The 22,636-nt window shown below is 48.8% G+C and overlaps 2 protein-coding genes across 2 annotated transcripts; one reads left to right on the plus strand and one right to left on the minus strand.

The window, feature by feature from the left end:
- Positions 1 to 11,843: 11,843 nt before the first annotated feature.
- zgc:63863 (uncharacterized protein LOC393372 homolog) lies at positions 11,844 to 16,934 on the minus strand. Its single transcript, XM_068747316.1, has 10 exons — positions 16,785 to 16,934; positions 16,285 to 16,339; positions 15,939 to 16,069; positions 15,787 to 15,867; positions 15,513 to 15,699; positions 15,281 to 15,382; positions 14,241 to 14,382; positions 13,365 to 13,549; positions 12,906 to 13,015; positions 11,844 to 12,189 (listed from the first exon to the last, which is right to left on the minus strand). Exons 1-10 carry the CDS (start codon positions 16,852 to 16,854, stop codon positions 12,029 to 12,031), a joined length of 1,224 nt encoding a protein of 407 aa, XP_068603417.1. The 5' UTR covers positions 16,855 to 16,934; the 3' UTR covers positions 11,844 to 12,028.
- A 907-nt stretch (positions 16,935 to 17,841) lies between these two features.
- On the plus strand, positions 17,842 to 21,887 carry dgat1a (diacylglycerol O-acyltransferase 1a). The gene is made up of 17 exons (XM_068747199.1): positions 17,842 to 18,101; positions 18,443 to 18,530; positions 19,019 to 19,059; positions 19,165 to 19,250; positions 19,350 to 19,402; positions 19,667 to 19,772; positions 19,851 to 19,979; positions 20,203 to 20,277; positions 20,359 to 20,462; positions 20,549 to 20,587; positions 20,692 to 20,733; positions 20,879 to 20,923; positions 21,016 to 21,128; positions 21,226 to 21,291; positions 21,390 to 21,477; positions 21,546 to 21,608; positions 21,686 to 21,887. The coding sequence occupies exons 1-17, from the start codon at positions 17,842 to 17,844 to the stop codon at positions 21,830 to 21,832; spliced, it is 1,545 nt and encodes a 514-aa protein (XP_068603300.1). The 3' UTR covers positions 21,833 to 21,887.
- Positions 21,888 to 22,636: the final 749 nt, after the last annotated feature.

Here is a 22,636-nt window from a genome sequence, read left to right on the forward strand (position 1 = left end):
TTGGTTTAGTTTCTGTTTTTATTTGCCATGGTTACATCCCCTCGCTTTGCCCCTTTCACCCCCGTCACCCCTTCTTTGTCATCAGATCTCCAGAATTAATGGATTTATTTCCATCGCATCACCATGGTGACAAATCTTGTCGTTAATCATCATACTGCCGGCATGACAGATTTTATCATTAGTCAGAATTTTTTTTCTTTCATGTAGAAGAAAGCAATCCATGCATTGGTGATGATCCATTAAAACACACACACAAACACACACACACACACACCTACACACACACACACACACTGGAGGCACCCTGCAGAGATGAAGCATGGCCAGGCAGCAGAGTGACTTCATCACTGTTAGCTATTAATCAAGTTGCCACTGGTAAGATCAGAGCATACAAACATACACTGAAGGCTACGCTACACACACACACACACACACACACACACACACAACAGTAATGTGATCCACTCTGAATGTTTGTCGTTATTCTATCATATAACATCCACTTTCCATTCCTTTGCTAATCTCAAATTAAAAATGTTAATTTAGAAATTGAAACGACAGGGGACGTAATGTCACAGACGGGATAAAAACCAAGACAATAAGTTCAGGACAGTGAACAAATCCAGAAAGAGCACACAAAATATAACCTGCTATACAAGCCTCTATAAAAGCTGCTCCTAGAACATGTCGCATTGTGATAGAACATTGTTAATCGCCGTGTGTGTGTGTGTGTGTGCGTGCGTGTCAGGAAGGGCAGCATGTTTAGACATGTTTAGTATCCCCATCCAGGAAGCTGGAGGAGGATAAAACCTGGATACACAAAAGAGACTCACAACCGGAGCTCGTCGTGAACACAACATCACCTCCTCTAAAAATACACACCAGCTGTCCGTCTTCAATCCTCCTTGCTCTGTCATCCTTTACGTCTCACTCTGAGGAAAAGTGCTATCGCATTGAAATCCCCTCTCTCTCTCTCACACACACACACACACACACACACACACACACACACACACGCTTCCCTTCCCTCAGTGATTTCAGATGAGATCATTGCTTCATTAGTGAAGCTCTAGTTGTTCAGATTGATTTAATTATCAAATCATCTACGCGGTCGGAGTGTGTGCGCGTGTGTGCGTGCGTGCGCGTGCGTGCGCGTGCGTGAGAAAGCGAGATTATGCCGTGATCTTGGCTGACATTGATCAGCCTCGTCTAATTGGGAGCATCAAGCCGTGTAATTGATTCTGCTACACTTCACAACTAGACGACTTTAGCAACATCAACAACAACGATCCGTGTTGATGAACAGAACTACACGGATCCAGACTGAACCCGACCAAATGGAGCTGAACCGACTCGCATCCTGGACCGGGAGTCGCCGAGCGTCCGTTTCAAGTCCCGTTGCGTATCTGGTTTTCTGCTCCTTATTTTCAAGCCATCTTAAATTCCAGTCAGCGATATTTTTGTCACCACACAAGTTTGTAATTAAAACGTCTTTAATTTGGGGGCCGAAACTCCACCAATAAATGTTCAGAATGCAATTTTTTTTTTACAAATCCACATCCCTCCATCAGTGCATGCACCAAAGTGTGACGCTGCAGGATGTCGCCTTCCTTTGCATTTAAACTAGCGAATAAAAAGCCGAATAAGCACAAACTCAGGACAGGATTGTCGTCTAAATGTGACACACAACAGCAGTTTATTCCCAACACCAACGCTGCAGGGATGTGGTGCAGCATGCGTTCCACGCAAAGACAGAACCTAAACAGCCAACAAAGATCCTTTCTTCACAAACAGGAAGAGAGGAAACATCATGAAACGACAATAAAAGATAAATAAAACGAGTCAAATTAAAACTGGAAACGCCAGCGTTCACATCTGCTCGGCAGCTTTTGGAAGGAAATGCTGGAATTGCATTGTGGGTACGGGCAGAGAGGAGTGAAGCTGCATTTTCAAGAGGCTGCCATTTTCATGCACCTGGTCAATTTGAATGAAAAATTACCTGGGCAGGAGCTAAGTACACTGGCAGGTCAGCACAACGCGGAAAATGGTATTTATGCGAGTGCCAACTTCAGTGTGTGTTTTCTGTGTTAATCTCTGTGTGTGTGTGTGTGTGTGTGTGTGTGTCCTGAGGATTAGTCATGCTCTTGTGCCTCTGCAGCACTGCCTTCTTCCAGCCTCTCTCTCTCCTCACACACACACACACACACACCTGCATCCATCTGGCCGGTCCCCTCTGATAGCGGAGGTGTGAAACAGAGAAAATCACCTGAGTGAGGAGAACGGAGAGAGAAAGAAAGAGGAGCAGCGGGACAGAGGGGGAGGAGGAGGTGGGAAGAAACAGCGCATATTAAAGAGAGATGCAGGGGAGGATAAGTGGATGGGGGGGGAGGTAGTAAGGGTGAAAATGACAACAAAGGTGGAGGAGAGAACGAGTGGGAGAGTGATATTAAACACCAGGGAGCTAACGGAGCAAATTCACCTGCCTACTCTCTTCTTTTTGTTTTCTTTCCCTTTTTCACTCGCCTCATCTTCCCCACATTCCTGTCCTCCTACTCTCCTAATTAGCTCAAAATCCTCTTACAGCTCTTCTTGCTCCTCGTCCGCATCACCTCTCCCCCAGCTCTCACCAAAAGGAAGACGCTCTGGTTGACCTTAATGAACAGATGAGGAGAGGAGGAGAGCTATTGCATCGAGGGAGTCCAGGAATGGCTGGATCAGCGCTTTCTGGATCGGCGTTTGTTTACTCGGGACTCCTCGTGTGATGCTGTCGGACTCTTTCTTTGTCATTTTTTTAATAAGCTAGAACTATTAGGAATTGGGATCATAAGGAGGAGCGGGGATGATGATATTTCCTCAGCGTTTACGGCGTAAAAGGAAAAACGAGAGAAGGCAGCCGGAACATGACGGCAAATACAGTAAGACCCACAGCAAATAAATAACGTCCACCCAGCAGGACAGGCTGAGGAAATAGAAGTAGCAGCACCTAACCAGAAACGGCCCGCATTTAGTCGGCCATTTATTTCCCCTTGAGCTGTGCTTTCTGTGAACAGCTGCCTAAAAGTGATGACGTGACACAAATCTATCCCGCATAGTTAACTATTTTAATGGTCAAAATATTTTCCCCCTTTCCTCTGAATCATCAGGAAACGGCAGGATCACGTCGGCCCCTCTGAACGAAGGAACAAAGACTTTTCCTCCGGATTCAAGGTTTTTACCGGCATTCACCAATTACAGGGAGACATCTGTTGCCGGAGCAGCGGATCCGACGCTTTCTCTTCTAACATTTTGCCTAACCAGACAGGAAGACGGCGCAGCAACAGCCTGCGTGCGTTGCGGTCTGTCATCTCCGAGGAACAACAGCGCAGCAACATTTTGCACAGTAATTTGGGGCGATCCGGGAGACGGCTCCCTGCCTCCTTCCTCATCACGCTCACTTGTTAGTCGCTTCCTCCACTCCGGAGGTGTGCAGCTTTGGTCGTGGGAATGTCACTGAAAGTGAGGGTGGATGGAGAGAGCAGGCAAACAGACGCCATTACATGAGACTGCGATAAAAACGCATGAGAAGCATTTGTTGCTTCAAAGATTGTCGGTAGAGAAACGTCATTTCACAATATTCTTGACCTATTTTGCAATTTTCCTGCGGAACTCCGGCTCATTTGAAAGCTTAAAAAGGCCACAGATTAGCATTCATCCCGTCGTGCTCGACCTTTGTGTAACATTTTGTACCTCTGTCCATTCTCCAAGCCGGCGCCAGTACAAGCATTTATATTTTTGACACTTATTGAAACTCTTGCTCCCTCTCTCCGAGCCATTGTGAGGAGCGACTGCACCTCCTTCCCCCGTCAGTCTGCACACTGACCAACGCTGAAGCCTGGCCAGCGAGATAAGCTCTCCACCTCCCTGCCTATGTCTTCTCCTCTCCTCCTTTTACCTCCAGGGCACACCCTGAGTCTTTCTAACACAGATAACATACAGCAGATCAAAACACACCACCGGGAGCTTTTTGTCTTTGACTGTGTGTGTGTGTGTGTCTACACGCGTTGTTTGTGCTGACTGGTAAGGCTAAAAGATTCATGACCCATCAAATCTTTTCAGGGCCACACACACACACACACACACACACACACACACACACACACACACACACACAGCATGGCGAGTCTGCAGATTTTACTCTTGAGGAGAGGCAAATTGAGTGAAGGGTTTAAAGGAAATTTCGGAGGGAAACATGTCAGACGGAGACAGAAACGAAGGATCCGGGTGAAGGGAGGAAACAGAGGGAAGGGAGGCAGCTCGTGAAGCAGAAAGGTCTTTCAACCGTTAATGCGCGAGCAATTTTCTTGGCTGCGATGACAGGAAATGGAGGGAGAGAAGAGAAGGGATGGAAGCACGGCGGCAGAAAACGACAGGACTCCCTGATGCGCTTTCACCTGGGAAATTTCAGGTTAATCTAAGCTCTTCAGAAAACGTCAGCTAAATCGTTATTCAGCCAAAATGGGTTTTTTTTTATGCTAATGTGTTCACAGCGGAGGAGTTAGGGGTGGACGTTCTTGTATTTACACACTTAAACACCGGTTCAACAGTTGTGTGTTGCTGCGAGCGAAGCGAATCACGTGTCCCTGGAAAACGGGAATAAATAGGAATGCGTTTGTGGACTTGAGCTGCACGTCCGGACCTCCTCCGGGGTTCACGAGAAGCTCGGTGAAAGAGAAAAGCATTATTTTATCTAAATACGTTCGACTCCCGCTCCCACAGAATCAATAGTCATTACACTTAGACCGAATTGATCTCTCAGCGGTGTTTGCCAACTTCTGCGACCAAAGCGAACGAACCCCAGGCTGCCCGTGCGGTTCGATGGCGTCAGGTGAACGAGAAGATCTCCTTTCAGGACGTCCCATCAGCCCGGTGACGTCGTTACCCGCTTACCTTGTGAACCGGCATGTCGGAAGCCGTCAGGAATAGACGACGGCAGCGACGCGCGTCGCTGAAGGCGAGATGAGCGGTGAGTCAGAGAGGTAAGGCCGAGACGGAGATGAAAGCGAGAGATGGAGAGGAGGTGTGAGCGAGTGGGAGAGTGAAGACGGTGCAAGTGAAAGAAGACATCAAAAGGGAAATCAGATACGGCATTTGGAAATCGTATTTTTTAAAGTTTAAATATGGAATACGCACTTCCTGCTGCTAAGACATCCTACCTTTTTGAGGTTTTTGATGGCGTTTGTCTGTTTGTTAGCAGGATTACAAAAAACTGCTGATATAAACAATCTGAAGATGAGTCTTGGTTTAATTTAGTCCAAAATCCAAATCTGGATTTTCCCATTTACTTATAATGGACACTTTAATAATAAAAATCTTGTAAAATATGAATTAAATTCACTCATGTAAACTGTTCCCTTGAGTTTAGTTTTATTCCTTTAATAAACCTTAAAAGGTTAGATAGACGATGTGGGAGGGATCGTGTGTTCTGGATTTCTTTTTACATCATTATAAAAACATCTAAATATATGCTGGAATTCAACTTAAGCGGACAGCCAATTCCAACATCCTCCGTGGTGAACGATGTCCAGTGCTGTGACAGCGTAATCAAACCTCGCCAGACTTCCTTATCCGTGATGTAATCCGTGGTCGTGGATTTGGGTTTACGGTTTCGGGTCACACGAACACACACAAGCCCGCGTTCAGTAATAACGCCGACTCTTTTGGCTTTTTAAATTTCCCCTCTGGGTCTTTAGCCTTATCGATAGATCTCATCGGGGCCTCCCCTCCCGTCTCCAGGTGGCCCTTTTATTTACAACGTCCCCGTTTCGCTGATAGAGCCGACACCGATATGTGCGGATTTAAATCAGTTTCATTTCTGCCCCGGATGAGGGGGGGAGGGGGGGGGGGAGGGTGGTGTCATTCAGCTACAAGGCCGGAGTAGCGTAACTACTGAACCAGGAGATTAGATTTAGTGCTCGCTCTCTCGCTCGCTCTCTCACAAAACACATTCTGTGCTTCAGAAGCACGAGCACCTGCTTGTTCACCAGGCGTAGTGAATAACGTTCAGCTTCGTCTACGCCACACGCCTCGTGATAGATGGAACGTTAGTGATTATGGATCCCTAGGTTTTATGTCCTGGAGCTACCTGATGCCTAATGGAGCGGGAACCGCGTTTCACATTTACTCACCTGGTCCATCGCTATTTTCAGGCTAACGAAGCGGCGCTATCCTTTAAAATTGGTCGAAGCAACGTCGCTTTAGACAGTTTAGACTACAATCGTGTCTTTTTTTGGGGGGGGTTCACCTCTTTAAGGTTAGAAATCTCACTTTTTACAAATGAAGGTTCCCATGAGGCAGCAAAAACAACACACCTCACACACACACACACACACACACACACACACACCTCCACGATGATAGCGGCATTTAAATGAATGGGAATCTCCAAACCATTCACTTTATAGCTTTACGGATCATCAGTCAGCACAACTTCTTGACATTTACCAACAAATTCATGTTTCCCACACTCACTCTGGTGAACGAACGCACACACGAAGCAGCACGATCAGTCACCCCGTCGGTCCTCGCTGCGGGAGGCGTGCACGCACAAACGCGCACGCTCAACGCTTGTTGACATTTGCCAGCGCCACACATTTTCCAATGAAGGACACGAGATAGATCCCAGGAATTAAGACAGATTGATTCGTTCCCGCCATTAAACTTGTTTCACAGCCTCCAAAGATGTGGTCCTCCGCAGCGCGCGCACACACACACACACACACACACACACACTCTCCACAGACAGATCCAATTCGAGCGTAAAATTTACTCGCCGTCGCTTGTTAGCCTCATGGCTGCAGCGTCTGCGTGTCGCATGTATTATATTTTGTGAGGCTGATATGACGGATGGAGGCTGAGCGGGCCTGAACCCCACAGAGCTATAGCTGGAAAGATTAACAGCACATCACAACTTAGTTATGACACGTCTTAAATTAGTCCGTGGAGATAAGGGAAGAAAGTAATAACTAGAATCACCAAGAAAAAGATCAGCTGCGGTGAAACGCGACAAACACGTAGTAAAATAACATCTTACACAACTCAGTATTTAGAGGAGCTACCTGCGTTCCCGATCCGGGGTGTGATGATAAAGTTTGGAAAGTTTCGGGTGATGGAGTCCCATTATCAGAAATTCCTAACCACATTCCGAATGTTCGAACAGCACATCCGGAAGAGCGTGCACAGGTTTTTAAAACCCAGCGAGTGCAACGGTCTCACCCCGTTCAGAGAGACTCAACGGGACGCTTCCCAATTCCTGCGGCGTCCGTCGAAAACACAGGTGAGGTCGGCGGAGGTTGAGACCGATGGGAGCCGGGGATCGGGAGGACGGGAGGTCATTTGTGAAAGACGCGGGAGCTCAGGCCCAAGCGTTCGCACTAAAGGTGCATGCAGAGTAATGAGTATCGGGTATTAATAGAGGTGTGTGGACCGGGGTCTGGTTGGGCTAATGAGGCCCCGGGGTTATCAGACATTCACAGGAATACACACTTAACACACGTTCTGTTGCAGGGTGGAAGCAATACGCCACGTTAAAGTTCAAAAACTTCTGTCTGGCAGAATCACACCGGGTGGGATAAAGGCTTTCTGGAAAACGGTTCCGATCATCCGACGTCTCGTCTTTCTCGCGTCGTCTTCGGTTGCGGACCAGAAGCGATGGAAACGTCTTTGTCGTTCCGATCAGTTGCATTGATGGCGGGCCGCCAGCGCCATTGTTCCGCTGCCGAAAGCCGAAGCCTCCCGTTAGCTTTCTTAAAGAAGTCGATTAGCTTAGCGCTTTAATGGTATTAGAGTTCTATTTGTTACCAGCAGTAGTTTAAAAAGATAAAAAGTCTATTTTTAGCATCTGTGGTTAGTTGATCAACAGGTATCCGGAAAAATCTTCAGGATCATTTTTTCATTTTTTGCTAAGAGCAGGTCTAAAATCAACTCTTTATTATCTCCCCCTCCCCCATGAGAGGAAGAGGGAAAACTGCCTTCAACAGGCAGAAACCTCGAGCTGGTCCTCGACTCGGGGGGTGGGTGCCCCGCTGCTTTCAAGGTTATATTTTAGGTGTATTTGGAAACTCTGCGTCAGAAGACGTACAGCTGCACACCCAGCATCGACACACGAGGTCAGACCACCGAAGTCGCTGCTGCATCAGCATGCAGGGCCACGCCGCACGTGTTGCCTGTGAAGCACTTTGGGACACGTTCCCTGATCCATGACAGAGTGCAGAGTGGCGAGGGAGGCGGGAGGCGCAAAGAGGGTTGCAGACAAAGGGAGTCGGCGTGTTGGATTTAAGCGCGAGCCCAAATCCATCCTCGTGGGCCGCTGTGATTGATGCCGCTTCAATGTAAATTAAACGTGATGCGGTCAGACGTTCAAGAGCATCAGCGCACCGCCGCCCTTTGTTTTGTCGATGTGGGAAAGAAGGCAGAGCACACAGGCCGAAAGGGAGCGTTTATTCCAAACGAAAAGCTACGTTCGATTGTTAAGTTTTGACATTTGAAAGAGACAAGAGATCCAAAAACAGATCTTAAGGGAGGACGGATGCTGGAGCAGCCGCTGGTTGTGTTGATAGAACTGATCGCGTTTATTTGGTTTTTAGTCACTTTGGATTTGTCGGCGTCTCCTGAATGGCAGGTGTGAAAACGGACTCCATTTGTTCTCTAAATTCAAACTGGTAATTATGACACGAACGCAACAGCGGAACATTTTCTCGCCGATACAACATCCCAAGCGACTCCTCGTGGTCCCTTTCCTTATCGAGACAAAAAAGCAACACAAATGTGATGCGTTTCGGTTAATCAGGGTCTGGCTTAAATGCAAATTGCGATGGCGCCAAATGTCACTTTTCCCTCCCCAAGATAATCACCATTGATTTCCATGAATTTTATAAACATTAGCGAGCGGCCCATTAATCAGCGGTTTGGCGTGGCTCCAGAGGCGTGAGCCACGGGGACGAGGATCAGCTCAATCAATTCAAAAACAGACACAAAACGCGGGGCTTATATTGTTTGTACAACCAAGTCCAATGAATGAATTAAAATTCAAGTCATTTTGTCATGGCTCACTGGTTAAAGTTGAGTCGCTGCCTCTCCTGTGATTGGTGGTCGGCGAGGCCGTGTGAGTGCGCACATGTCGAGGTGTGTGTGCGTCACCGGGGGGGGCAATGTTTTCCTTTTATTACATGGACCGAGGCTCCTGCAGAACCGATAAGACTTCAAATATAAGTTTGGTGTCTTGAATCTTAAATTTACCTCCACGCTTCCAACCCTCCGAACATCTGCTCTCCACGCCGATCACGGCGTCCTCAAGGGAACGCCCTGAAATGGGAGTTCTCCGGGAGCCCGGCTGCCTCAGACACATCCACCAGATGTCCTCTGCTGCAGTATGAATCTCTCACTCCTCTTTAACCCTCACCTTACTGTCCCACCTCGTGTCTTTGATTTACTCCCCATCTCTAGTCATCTCCCCAGGGGGGGGGGGGGGGGGTAGATGGACAGATGTGCTGCTGTGTCTCACCTAAACACACACACACATTTCTGACCTAATTCCTCCAAGGAGGCCTGTTAAATAGAGCCTGTGAAAAGGCAGCAGCTGTACAGTACGAAGGGGAAGACGGGGAGATCCTTCTTTTCTTTCTTTTTTTTAAGCTCAGTGGATTTTACAGTTGAAAAAACTGCCGTTCAGAGAGAAGAGTTTTACGCTCACACTTCGTCGTGATTTTAAACCGGCTTTCTCTCATGACAGAATGCAACAAGCCCGATATGTGAAAGGTCAGAGTCTATAAACATGGCGTGAGAATTGTGTGGTGTAATATATATTCAGGGTTGCTATTAGCAGTGAAAACATTCGGCTGTTCTGCGTTGGCGTCGCTACAGCAACACGCTCGACTCGTCCATCATCCCGGCCTCAGATCAATGCAGGTGTTTGAAAAAGCATGAATGAGAAAGTAAAAGCAGAGGAAGAGTCTGCAGCACGCCAAGAGCCAGGGGCGGGAATTAAATCCTCATTATGGTCTGGCATCGCCGCTGCCCTCTGCACCAATGTGTGTGTGTGTGTGTGTGTGGAGGTAAAAAAAAAAAAAGCTCAAACGCAAAGAAGTAAAATCACAGCAGCTTAATATCAGTGACCTGAATCCATATATCAACATTTCATTGCCTTTGTTATTCTTTTGTTTTTAATCATCCTGATCTGCCAAAATGCCGACATTCAAGTCAAGAATGTACTTTAAAGGTTCTAGTTTGATCACATAAAGTAAAAAATTAATTCAACCGCCCTGAAAGTCTCGTCAGGATTCGTATCCATAAAACATAATTAAAAAGCTTCACAATTAAATAAACAGCCGATGAGATCGCTCCGGAGACGATTGCTGTTAATAATAAGACATGATTTACATTTACATCAAGTTGATTCAAACAGGAACGCAAATAAATAAAAAGTCAAGGATGCCGACCTGTGATAACACACACACACACACACACACACACACACTCACAATTAAAGCTCTTATAATGCATTCAGTCACGTCCTCTGTTAGTCTAGCGTGTCATGGACATTTCTCTGAACTAATCTCTAGGCGGTGGGGAGAAGTCGAAGCAACTTTTTCAAATAGAGCCCGACAACCCAGCGCACCGTGCCTTTAGAAATCACCACGAGTTTCTAGATCCTAACAGGCCGGAGGGAGGAGAGAGCCGTGACTCCGGTGGAGGCGCGTTAACACACACAGCTGTTCGGCAACATGCTAGTAAAAGCTAATAAATGTTTCAGCACGCAAGCCAACGACCGGCGCGCACATGTGCTCGGAGGAAACTGTGTTTCTAGTAACAGGACGGTACTAAATAGAAGAGAAATACGACGTTGAAAAGGACGCGTGCTGTAGTTTTGTTGATGGCTACTCCGGGAGCGCGTCGGAACAAACCTACTAAATATTTTAAGAGTGTAAAAGTACCGGTGCCCTCCCCAAATCCACTTAGCAGGGGCAGAAACTGCTCCTGGAAACAACACAGTATATTACAAAAATTGGTTTTACATACTTCCTGCTTAATGCCTCACTGCTCGCCTTGGCTCCCATCTGCTAACCCCGTGTGACGTTCACATTTTCGGCCAATTTCCTGTGTATGCAACTCGCCGACACCTGCAGGAAAGCCATTACTACCTGTGGCTCACCGGCTACCCCTCCGTCTTCCCATTTCTCTCCCGCTCTCCTCCTTCTGCTGGTAACTGGAAGCTTTCAGCAGCTCTTTAATAATTTGTATTCATGCACTATCGTCTCTGGCTATGTGTACTTCTGTCGCTCAGATGTGGCCACTGATCCAAAAGGAGAAAAAGAAAAAAGCACATTTGAATCAAAGGAAAGCCAAAGAAACCGACGCGATGGTTTGAAGGAGATGTGAGCACAATAAGCAGCAAAGAGGAGACACGCAGAGATACGCCGGCGGAGACGAGCTAGCAACAGCCTGAAAAGGCTAAATGTGCCGCGCATGCATGCATGCATGCATGGAGCCTGACACGACTCGTTCCCAGACGGCAGACGAATCCAGCGGAATCGATTCATGACATTTTGTAGTCTCTTGTAGTTTTTTTTTGAGTACCTTTAATTTGGTTTAATTTCAGCGTTTCCTTGGTTTGTAGCTTAGTTTAGTCCTTTGGTGTCGTCATTTTGCTACTCTTTGAGATTCTTTTACATCTCAGAATGTCTGCTTTCTCTTTCTGGGTTGTTTTGCATCACTTTGGTCATTTTCCTTTTCGTCGTCTTTGGTGGTCGTTCCATTAATCCCGTCAAACAGGGTTTGGCTTGGGGGGGGGGGGGGGGGGCTTTCGGTCTGTCAAAAATGCCCATAAATTCGACACACATGTGCTGAGTCTGTCTCGTGGGGAACACGCGGCACCGCGTATGCTACTTGGGGACGAGAAGCGTAAGAACTGACCTCCTGCTGCTCGTCAGACACTTTCTCTCAGCAGGACAGAGGTTCAAGGGTTACAAAAATCAGCAGCGGTCCTGTTGTCCCATCAGAAAAGCTGCAGCAACACTTCCGGTCCCCAGTCCATAGCCGTCTGCGCCACGGTGAACACGGCCGCCCCGAGCGTGGCGGACAGCCCCCACACCGCCATCTTCACCAGCCTGTTCCCCTTCCCCCACAGCTGACCCCGGGACAAGGCTGCTTCCAGGCCTGAAAGTTTTTCGGGAGGATACAAACGCAAGACAAGGGGAGGAGGGGGTCAGAGTGTGAGGAGGAGACACCGAGGGGGGGGTCGGGAAACTGCGTTTTGTTCGTGGCGGTGAGAAACAAAAAGGTTCAGGAGGAGAGGCGAGGGGGGGGGGGGGGGCAGAAACACGAAACATCAGGAATCAGACGCCGCAGAGGCTTCACATTTTCTTCATCGCTCATGGAGGCTAACGGCTAACGGTTGGACCGGTACGCTGCAGCGACCCTCTTTCAGTCTGTTACGCACCTCATCATGGATGCTGCTAATTGAATTTTGATGGAGCTACAGGGAATAATGTGTATCCGCTTTAATATCACGCCGTTTGGCCCGGGGAGAATGTTGCTGCATATTTTGATCGCCTTTGCATCACAGACAATGTGGCAGACATCACTGATCGCATTTGAACAAAACCCGTGGGAAGAAAGCATCTCTCTGCTCGGGTCTGCTGGTATTTAAACTTGCACTTGATTGGTCTGATGAGGGTAGTAAATCATTGGTTTGCTAGTTATTGAGTATCCCAAAGGGGGGGCAGCGTTTGTGAGGAGGGCATATTTATATATTTACTCCTGGCTTCTTTTAAACAATCTTTGCGGATCCGTCACGAACGTTCCGACAGCATCAGCGTTCGTTTCCCTTCTTCATGCATTCTGGAGGGTAAAATTTAAGTTGACGTTTTTACCGTGTCTGGATGCGGCGGCGCCGTGGCTCCGGGTGAGGCGTTGGAGAACAGAGTCGGGCCTCTGGTGGAGGGTGGAGAGCTGGAACGCCGGGAAGGTGCTGATGGAGAGACTATACAGAAAAATGGAAAAGAAGGATGGAGAGAGAAAGTAAAAGGTGAAACTCATTTATACTCCCTCTACGCACAAAAATAAATACCTCAGGCTAACCCGTTGTCTTCGACCGTAGCGCCGGCGATAAAGTTGTCTACGCCCGGCGTTACGGTCATAATACAGCGGACACAGAGAACTGGCGCCCCGGTCGAGGAGACTGACTTTGCCCAGCAGGTGGTGCTGGTGCTAAGCCCGTAGTGACGGCCGGGTCCGCCCTCGCCATCCGTAGGTGGAGGGTTAACTAAAGTGCGTCCTCACACGTTAGCATTGCCATTAACAGTTGGACCTCTCTGCTGTCGTCCCCTCACCTCTTGTGTGACTGCAGGGCCGCCCGTCTGGCCAGCAGCGAGGGGGGGTACTGCTCAAACAGGTCCTGGGCGTGGCCAATCAGGAGTTCATACGGGAGATCCTGGGGGATGCGGGAGAGGAGGTGGTGGACCATGGCCATGTCGCACTCCGTCTGCTTCACCTCCGTCTCCCTACGCAGCACAATCTGAGGCGGAGAGGAAGGGTTTAAAACAGGAAGCTGTCACCTCTGGGTTACCTGGGAGCAAACAGGAGTCACTCTACTGTTGCATTCTGGGTAGTTTCAGTGATTCTAATAAGGAAGCACAACTGGAAAATGAAGCGTTAACCCTCCTGCATGAACTACTTTCAGCTTTGTTGTTTCTCACTTCAAACAGACCTTTCCTTGCGCGCGCACGCACACGCACGCACACACACACATTCCAGCCATAAACATTTGTTCCAGAACAGAACCCACAGGAACAGGTTTCATAGAGGAATAAGGAAAAAAAAGTGGCAAATCTAAAAACATGTTCCCTCTGTAATCTCTTTGCTTCTCACTCAACTCTTCTTGTCGTTCCTTCTCCCTCTTCGTCCCTTTTATCTCCTCTCTTCATCTATTCCTCTGCATCCCACCTCTACGTCTCATCTGTTCATTAGAAGGTATCTAATTAACAAGTCCGGTGTCTTCTCAGCGCTCTGCCTCACTGTGTGCACGATTTTAAACAACAACACTGTCGCCTAAAAAAGTTGGGACACTGTAAAAAGTAAATATAAAGCGAATATGATGATTTGAAAGACCTTTTATTGGAAACTGCGTCCCAACTTTGGGAAACATGGCTGTGTCAGTGAAGTCACAGCGTCATCTTGGTTTCCCGGCGGCTTCTACGGCTTCTTACCGTGGCGGCGAGGTAGATGGGCATCAGCGGGTGCGACGCCAGGAAGAAGTCGTAGAGTCTCAGCGTGTGTTTGAACTCTGACAGCACATGGCCGAACCACGTGATGAGCCAGGACAGCGCAAAGATGGTTCCCACCTCCGCCCTGAAAGACAAGGCAGGCGTTAACGGAGGTCTTGCGGGGCCACTGCAGAACGTCCGACATGACTTCAGTGACTCATTATTGTAAAAAATCAGAATGTTTCTTGCAGGAAAGATGTAAGAACGTATCAGCAGATCGTTTTTCTGTCTCGCAGGCATCTCGCAGATTTAAAAAGAAAAAAATCCCGACAGAGAAAGTCTCTCCGAGATGATTTCTCTTACTACATCATAATAAATGAAAAGCAGCTGCTGGAAGGCAGGAAGCCATTCTGAAAATGAACGGTCTGCCAAGTGGATGCATGCAAGAGGAAGAAGAGGAAGAATTCTTCATCAGTCGGCGAAGATCCTGCATTACATTCAACAATTTAATGAACTTACGGCTCACAGGATTAATAGCACTTATATAGTCCATTCATTAGGATGATCTTTGATCCGAAAGTGATGAAACACTGGGTTGCAAGATCCTCATGAAGCAATCAATATCTAAAGAAATGTATTTTCTTCATCGTCACGCACTCGTTAAACCCTCGTCATCCTCTCCTCTGGAACACGCATCGGATTTGACAGAGTCTCAAGTAAATTGGGTCTAAGAGGTTGCTGATGAATATTAGATAGGAATATTCAGGAAGGAAGATAAGACCGACCAAGGGGGGGGGGGGTGGGGGGGGTGACGCGTGAAAAGGAATCACCGGGAGTGATACGAGGGGAACGTTGAAGAGAGGGATGAGGAAAATAAAGGGATGGAAAAGAAGGGAGGTTAGAAGTAGTGGAAGCGTGCAGCATTCAAGTGAAACACTGTGGCGCCCTCTAGTGACTGATGTTTGCATTACACTACGCCCAATCTCTGACCAAGTATGTTCACGTTTGTGAACGAGGGTGAGAGAGCGTGAGGGATCGTGCACCTGATCATGAAGTCGTGTAGTTCTGGATCCACCTGCTCCAAAATAGGCATCAAGTAGTTTAAGATGTGTTTGGTGCTGTCCATGGTCGGATCCATGAAATCCCTGCAGACGGGAGACCAAAACCGACTTTAATATAACCGGTAATCAGTAAAACGAGTAAAAACTTCTTAAGCTGCTTATGCTGTGGAACTGAGCTGGGAATTGTTTTGTTTTGTTGTGTTTTTTTCCCAACCTGAGATGGAATCTGGACAACGTGTCCAGCACGGCGATGGCCATTCGCTCCCCGACCACCAGCAGCAGAGAGACGGCGACGTCGTGGTAACCTTGGTAATAATAGAGCCGAGGGTTGCGTTGTAGAACCTCCAGGATGATGTCGATCAGCTGCTCCTGAAGCACGCCCCTCTCTGTGGCCGGCATCCCTGAGGGCGAGCCGGGGGGGGGGGGGGTCAAACACGACGCCGCCGCCGCCCCTTTAGGCGAGACAACCCGACACAGACACAACGAACCCTGAGGGAACCGCCTCATGGACCGCCTGACATCCAGGACCACTTGGTTGTAGTCTTTGTGGTTCTTCCTCACGTCTCGGCCTACGGACGATAACGTCGATCGTATTTACAGACATCGAGTACACGTTACTTATCGAATGTTAAATACTGACCAGGTTTACGCGGTAGCTTGTACACATTGATATTCAGCAGCTTCGGCCACACCTTCCTCCTCACTTCGTCGGTGAGCAGGCCTCCCTTGCCGGCTGCCGCCCTCCTCAGGGCCTCAACGTCCACCGGATCACTGCACAAAAAAATGTAGAACTGGATGAGAATTCACTTTTATGTATTTGTACAGTGTTTCCGTGTTTTTATTCATCACAGGAAAAAGAATTGACGAAGCTCATTTGCAAGAAGTTTGAGATAAACGCTTAAAATGAGGATCGCTCCTCTTGAATGCTGCAGAAGACGAAACTAGCACAAGAAGGAAACTTTAAATAAACGATGATGATTTCGGACCTGATCAGAGCCCGGTGGATCTCAGCCAACTTCTGCTTCCTCCCACAATCCTGTTCTGTTAAAGAGCAGAGATGAAATATCAAGTACTTGTGAATGGTTTTCTCCTTTTGACCCATTTTAATGCACCACAATAAGACACAAAGCTTCGGTTTGGATCATTTATATTTTATAGTGTCACAATAAACGGTGTCCTCGTCCCTGTCCGGCCGCGTTCACGCTGCTGCCACGCAGGCAACAAGAAGCTAACGCACTTAGCTTACGAGGCATTATGAACGCAAACTGTTTACAATGGATGCGCGACGTATTAAACAGTAGCATTAGCTAAGTGCATTACGCACGTCGATATTTCACCGCAGCGTGGACGTAAGCCACACCTACGCGTACACGTACACGTACACGTACACAACCGACTGGTTGTAATGGAAGTAATTACTTGATTATTATTTTCTCGGTTTGTACTACGTACGTTCATTTCTGTCTTACCTGGTGGCCGGACTCACCTTTCGTGACAGATTCATTCCTACATTCTCCAAGCGCTGCGTTTTGTTTCTTCTTCTTGAGTCTTTTCATCCCCGCTAATAGCTGAGTACCGAATGATTGGGTTTATTTAAAGGCATATTAAATTTAAAAACACACAAAAAAAAGACTTAGAAAAGGTTAAAAGACTCACAACATTCAATTTAGTAGCACGGAAAAGCTCCACTGGAATGGACAGCTGTCCCTGATTGAATCAACATACCGTGACGTCACCCAGCTTCGCTCCAATTGGGCAAAAATGACACGTGTTACCAAATAAGAATGCCATTGGTTTATTTCGACTCGCACCGAAAGCTAACTTGATTGTAGTTCTTTATTTGATATTTCCGCTATTTGTTTTTTTATTTCATGTTAACAACAACATATAATGTCATTTATACTATATATTTATGGTATATATTATTAAAAGAGTATGTTTTATTCAATTGAATCCATTAACTGAAATGCTATCTGTAATTATGATGGCATGATTGTAGTTCATATTAGTGCCATGTTGCTGACGTAAGCGAAATCCATTCTCATGAATGTCTAAATTATTTCTGCCTTGTAAATGAACTGTAAACGTGTCTATCTTCTGGCAGGGACATCAGAAACGTCTGCGATGTGTTGAAATCTGCAAAAAAAAATACGTCAACAATATTGTGTAAAAACAAATCACCATTAGATTTCTTATGGTGATGATCATAACAATTATTGTTATTATTCATTTATTTATTTTAATTATACAAAACCGTTCAGGCATTTTTAGTCAAAAAAGGAGGAAAAAACATTTGGTTAATGCGGAAGTGGTTTGGGCACGCGTGCTTCGACGCGATCGGGGGATGTCAGTTGAAAACGCGGATCTGGCAACCCTGTTGACAATTGCACCTTGAGCTGTCGGAGCGATGAAACGCCTTACCGTAAACACAACGCCCACGGGGACGTTCCGCTGCTCATTCCGCCCTGCACCGAACGCTGGATGGTGGGAAATGTCAGCCAGGTAAAAGAAAAAAAAAAGAGAAGCCACCTGAGGCCGTTGAGATGAGCGACAGAGCCGAGATGAAAGGGCCCGCGACCCGCCGGAGGAGGACGACGACCATCCCGGCTAGTGACAGCGGAAAAGTCAAACAAGCCAAAGGGGGCAAGTGTCACGATGCCGCCGGGAGCCCCCCGCGGTGCCCCGGTAAAGCCAGGGCGGACGCGGGGAGGGTGGGCGCGGAGATGGGGGCGCCGGGACCGCGTTTCCCGCACGACCCAAGAAAAGAGAAGAGTGACGTGGATGACATCAATGAACGACTCAGGTATGACGTTATGCATTCTATTAAAACTGTCCTGCACAAACCGGAACTGAAGAATGTCTTTTATTTTCCCACCTTCATGCCTTCCTTCACCTTGTTCCCTTATCTGTTATGGCCTCCGTTACCTCGCCGCTGTTTGAACAACGGGGGCAGATCCCTTTTTTTGACCCAGATTTTTTGCAACCCTTTTCCTCACCTGGTTGCAGAAATCAACCACAGGATGTGATTCATTTATTTCAAAGCGATGCGGGTGTACACACGTTCATTCTCACCGGGCTTCAAAAGCTAAAGGGTCTAAAGGTAAAGCGCCGGGATCAGCCTCTGACTGGTCAACTTTCTTGCAGCTGCCACGCCCTCCAGGAGTCCCTGTTGAGCTCGGCCAGCGGTTACAGCAACTACAGAGGAATCCTCAACTGGTGCGTCGTCATGCTGGTGAGTCGGAGGCCGTGCGCGGTCGGACTGACTTCCTGTCACCCTGTCGGGCGGAGCGGCCTGATAAGTTCTACCGTATCTCTTATCTTATGGTGCGTGGTCGTTTTTTCAGGTTTCAGGTGTGTGTGTGTGTGCGTTAAATTCCTAAAGTTCCTGGGTTCTCTGATCGGGTCACTGATTTTCGATCCTGCATCGTCTCTCTTCTCTTCCCTTTTACTGAAATAACATTTATGTCAAAAAGAAACTCCCTCCAGATGTGTCGAGGATTCTGCCTGCATGAACGTCCTGCCAGCCGTTATCTCGGGATGGCTGAGACAATCCTGGACTTTGGGTCATTATATGATAGATGTTTTATGACTGGACAGGTGTGCGTGACCCTGGGGGGGCGTTCCGGCCCTCTGAAGGCTCAATGAAAGGACTTTGGAAACCGTTCCAAAGTCCTTTCAATGACTTTGATCTGTTGTTGTTGTTGTTGTCGTCTCTTTCAGGTGCTAAGCAACGCTCGTCTCTTCCTGGAGAACATTATAAAGTACGCCGCCGCACACACAAACGCACGCTGATGTCCCGGCTGTCCGTCCCGAGGAGCGGGAACAGGATTTACTGTGCTTGACCTCTTCTCTTGGCTCCGACCCAGATACGGTATCTTGGTGGATCCCATCCAAGTGGTGTCCCTCTTCCTGAAGGACCCGTATAGCTGGCCGGCGCCCTGCCTCCTCATAGGTAGCCTTCCTCTCGCTCTTTAAGACCTGAGGTGGCTGAACTTGTCGCCGCTGCTCGCGGACCTGTTGTTTGACCTTGTGTTTGACCTTGTGTTTTCAGCGTCTAACCTCTTCATCCTGGCCGCCTTGTACACCGAGCGGCGCCTGGCTGTGGTGAGAGGATGAATCGCACGCCTTTCTGTTGCTGCTTGTTTTATCATCCTGGGTTCTCAAGGATGTTTGTCTGGGACCGCTGTTTGACACTTCCCGTCGTCGTGTGGTGGGTGTGGAGCGATCGGAACGCCCCGCCTCCTTTCGTAGATTCGGGTTACGTGTAATCTAAAACGCTTCTTCGTCCGGTGACGCACGCAAACGGCGTCTCTAAATCCTCTCCGCGTTGCTTTCGCTGTGAAACCTTTTCCCGCTCGTCATTCCAAGGGCACCGTTTCCGAAACGAACGGCCTGATCCTTCACCTCCTCAACCTGTCGTCCCTGCTGATCCTGCCTTCGTCCACCGTCCTCGCCGTTTCCTCCATGACCCCAGGTACGCGCCTCCTTTCCTATCCGCGCCGCCCCTTTTGTCTGCTCTGAGTCGACGGATGTGTGTGTCTGTGTCTGCCAGTGGGTGGCGTCATCTCCCTCGGGATCTACACGATGCTGTTTCTCAAGCTCTACTCCTACCGAGACGCCAACAGGTGGTGTCGAGAAATCAGACGAGCGAAGGCCAAGCGGCTCACGCGATCGTACTCGTGTAAGTACGCGAGCGCGGGAGCCACCGGCGAGCTGTAGCTGAGAACAGGACGCGCACCCTGGCGTGATTTAAAGCCACGGTAGTGCGCCACGTTGCTGCCATCTAGTGGCAACAAGACGAACTGAAGCCAACGGCGTCCTCGTCGCCTTGACGCCGCATCCGGAGCGTTGCAGGACGCGGCGCCTCATTTTGCACCCCCCCCCCCCCCCGTGTTGCTTGGCAGGTCCGTCCGTGGCGCAGTCCAACGGGTCAGTCGCCCCCGCTCGCGTCTCCTACCCGGGCAACCTGACGCACAGAGGTAACCGTGACGACGGCGCGAGGGTGAACAGCGGCTCTCAGACTCGCCGTCTTGACGTTGTCTTTCTCTGCGCGTCGTCAGACATGTACTACTTCGTCTTCGCCCCGACGCTCTGCTATCAGCTCAACTTCCCGCGGTCGCCACGGATACGCAAGAGGTTCCTGATGAGGAGGCTCTTTGAAATGGTGAGCGCACCGCGGCGGGGGGGGGGGGAGGAGAAGCCACCCACGCTGGAAGAGCGTGCTCACCTGCGTTTGATCTGCCCTTGCAGCTTTTCTTCATGCAGCTGTTGGTGGGATTGATCCAGCAGGTACGTGGAAACGGGACGCGCCTCCGGACCCCGCCTCCGTCCCCGCCTCCGTCCTCGCCTCGACCCGTGAAAGCTAAAGCCGTGTTCTTTTCTGCCTCTTCCAGTGGATGGTTCCCTCCATACAGAACTCCATGAAACCATTGCAGGTGTGTTCACGCATACGCGCCCCATCAGGTGTGTGAAGGTAAACGCGTCCTCGGAGGAGTCGGAAGGAGGGACGCGAGGACGGCAGCCATTTAGATCTGTTCATCCGTGAAGAGAAAAAAAAAGAGCGCCTTTGTCTCTCGACAGGAAATGGACTTTTCTCGGATGGTGGAGCGCCTGCTAAAGTTAGCGGTGAGTGTGAGGGGCAGTCGTCGGATGCCTGCTGGGTGGTTGTTCCCCCTTTCCTTACTCCTCCCCTCCCCCCCCCCCCCCTTCCCCCCTAGGTCCCGAACCATCTGATATGGTTAATATTCTTCTATTGGTTTTTCCACTCCTCCATGAACTTTGTCGCCGAGCTGCTGCAGTTTGGAGACCGAGAGTTCTACAAAGACTGGTGGTGAGCGAGGAAACCAGAAACCTCTTTAAATGTCCCACGAATGTCCGTCAAAGTCTTAAAACTCGGTTTGTTTGTTTTTGTCTTTTTTCGACTTTAGGAATTCTGAGACCGTCACGTATTTCTGGGCCAATTGGAACATCCCGGTTCACAAGTGGTGCCTGAGGTCCCGCCCCTTTCGCCGCACGGACGGCAGGAATCGTGTGTCCTTTACACGTGAATCTGATAAACGTCTTCTGTCCTCCGTCTCTTTATTCGCTGCAGGCACTTCTACAAGCCCATGTTGAGGAAGGGCGTCAACAAGTTCCTGGCTCAGACTGCCGTCTTCCTGGCGTCGGCGTTCTTCCACGAGGTGAGCCGGCTGTCGGTTGAATTCCCGGTCCCCGTCTCTTATTGTCTCTGTCTGTCCTTGCTCCTCAGTACCTGGTGAGTGTTCCTCTGAAGATGTTCCGACTGTGGGCCTTTATGGGAATGATGGCTCAGGTCGGTAGACCGCCTCTCTCTCTCTCTCTCTCTCCCTACACACACACACTTTGACCTTTGAACTTTTATTCCTCCAGGTTCCTCTGGCTTGGTTTGTGAGCCGTTTCCTGACCGGAAACTATGGCAACGCCGCCGTGTGGATGTCGCTCATCATTGGCCAGCCCATCGCCGTGTTGATGTACGTCCACGACTACTACGTCACTCATCACGGAGGCGCTACGTAGGACCGGACGGGCTCACGGAGACGCGCAGACGGACAGCTTCTCAATCCTTTCTTTGTCTCTCAGAGTATTCCGGTGTCCGACGGCGCTGAGGTGAAACGGTGAACGATGCGGATTGTTTTAAAACGCATGCTTTCACTTTTCATAGAGAATTGAACCGCAGTTTGTCGGGAGCTCATTGGTTCCGGGCAGAAGGAAACGAAGCCGAACCGAGCCCCGGGCATGTCGGCGCTCCTTCGCTGTTAGCTGTTGCTTTCGCCGCATGCGCGGGGCAACTGTTGAGCTCAGACGAAGCTGCAGAGCTCTAAATGCTCTCTGTGCGGGGATCTGAAATCACTGAAGTGGAAACGATGCAGGAATCTGAGGCGTCAAAGAGCGATGGAGAAACGGTAAAAGGAGTCGATGGCTCCTTTCTCAGCTCCAGCTGGTCCAGTAACACTTTCTCAAGCCGTTTTCTTCCAGGGACCTTGTCGTGTTTTTGTGTTGGAATCATGAACTGTTTTGTTTAAAAAACAAAAAGAGATCCTGAAGTTAATTTCTTGATTAGAACCAATGAATGTATTCTGGCACTTTGAGGACTGAAGCAATATTTCTATGGCCGTATTCTTTCACTAGTTGTCAGTCGTGCTTTGTGATCTCATCGGGTGTGTATCGTGTCGCGCCGTCGGCTCCTGGAATGCGACTTCGAGATGCAGCTTCAGACCGAGGCGTCTTTAGGAGCTTATTTTGTCTGTGGACGCTGCTGCGACGGGACACGTTGTACAATTATTGTGTTATTCATTTGTATCGCACACGGTTTTGAGAGAG

The sequence above is a fragment of the Brachionichthys hirsutus genome, chromosome 13, assembly GCF_040956055.1.
Source record: "Brachionichthys hirsutus isolate HB-005 chromosome 13, CSIRO-AGI_Bhir_v1, whole genome shotgun sequence".
Taxonomy (NCBI): Eukaryota; Metazoa; Chordata; class Actinopteri; order Lophiiformes; family Brachionichthyidae; genus Brachionichthys; species Brachionichthys hirsutus.

Excerpts from the sequence above, each read along its gene's own strand:
- zgc:63863 (XM_068747316.1), bottom strand. The coding sequence starts at position 16,854 with ATGAAAAGACTCAAGAAGAAGAAACAAAACGCAGCGCTTGGAGAATGT. Across the intron at positions 16,340-16,784 it reads GAATGAATCTGTCACGAAAG|AACAGGATTGTGGGAGGAAG; the intron begins GTGAGTCCGGCC and ends GCTCTTTAACAG. Across the intron at positions 15,868-15,938 it reads CAAGCTACCGCGTAAACCTG|GCCGAGACGTGAGGAAGAAC; the intron begins GTCAGTATTTAA and ends TATCGTCCGTAG.
- dgat1a (XM_068747199.1), top strand. The coding sequence starts at position 17,842 with ATGAGCGACAGAGCCGAGATGAAAGGGCCCGCGACCCGCCGGAGGAGG. Across the intron at positions 19,251-19,349 it reads GGCGCCCTGCCTCCTCATAG|CGTCTAACCTCTTCATCCTG; the intron begins GTAGCCTTCCTC and ends TTGTGTTTTCAG. Across the intron at positions 20,924-21,015 it reads AGCGCCTGCTAAAGTTAGCG|GTCCCGAACCATCTGATATG; the intron begins GTGAGTGTGAGG and ends CTTCCCCCCTAG.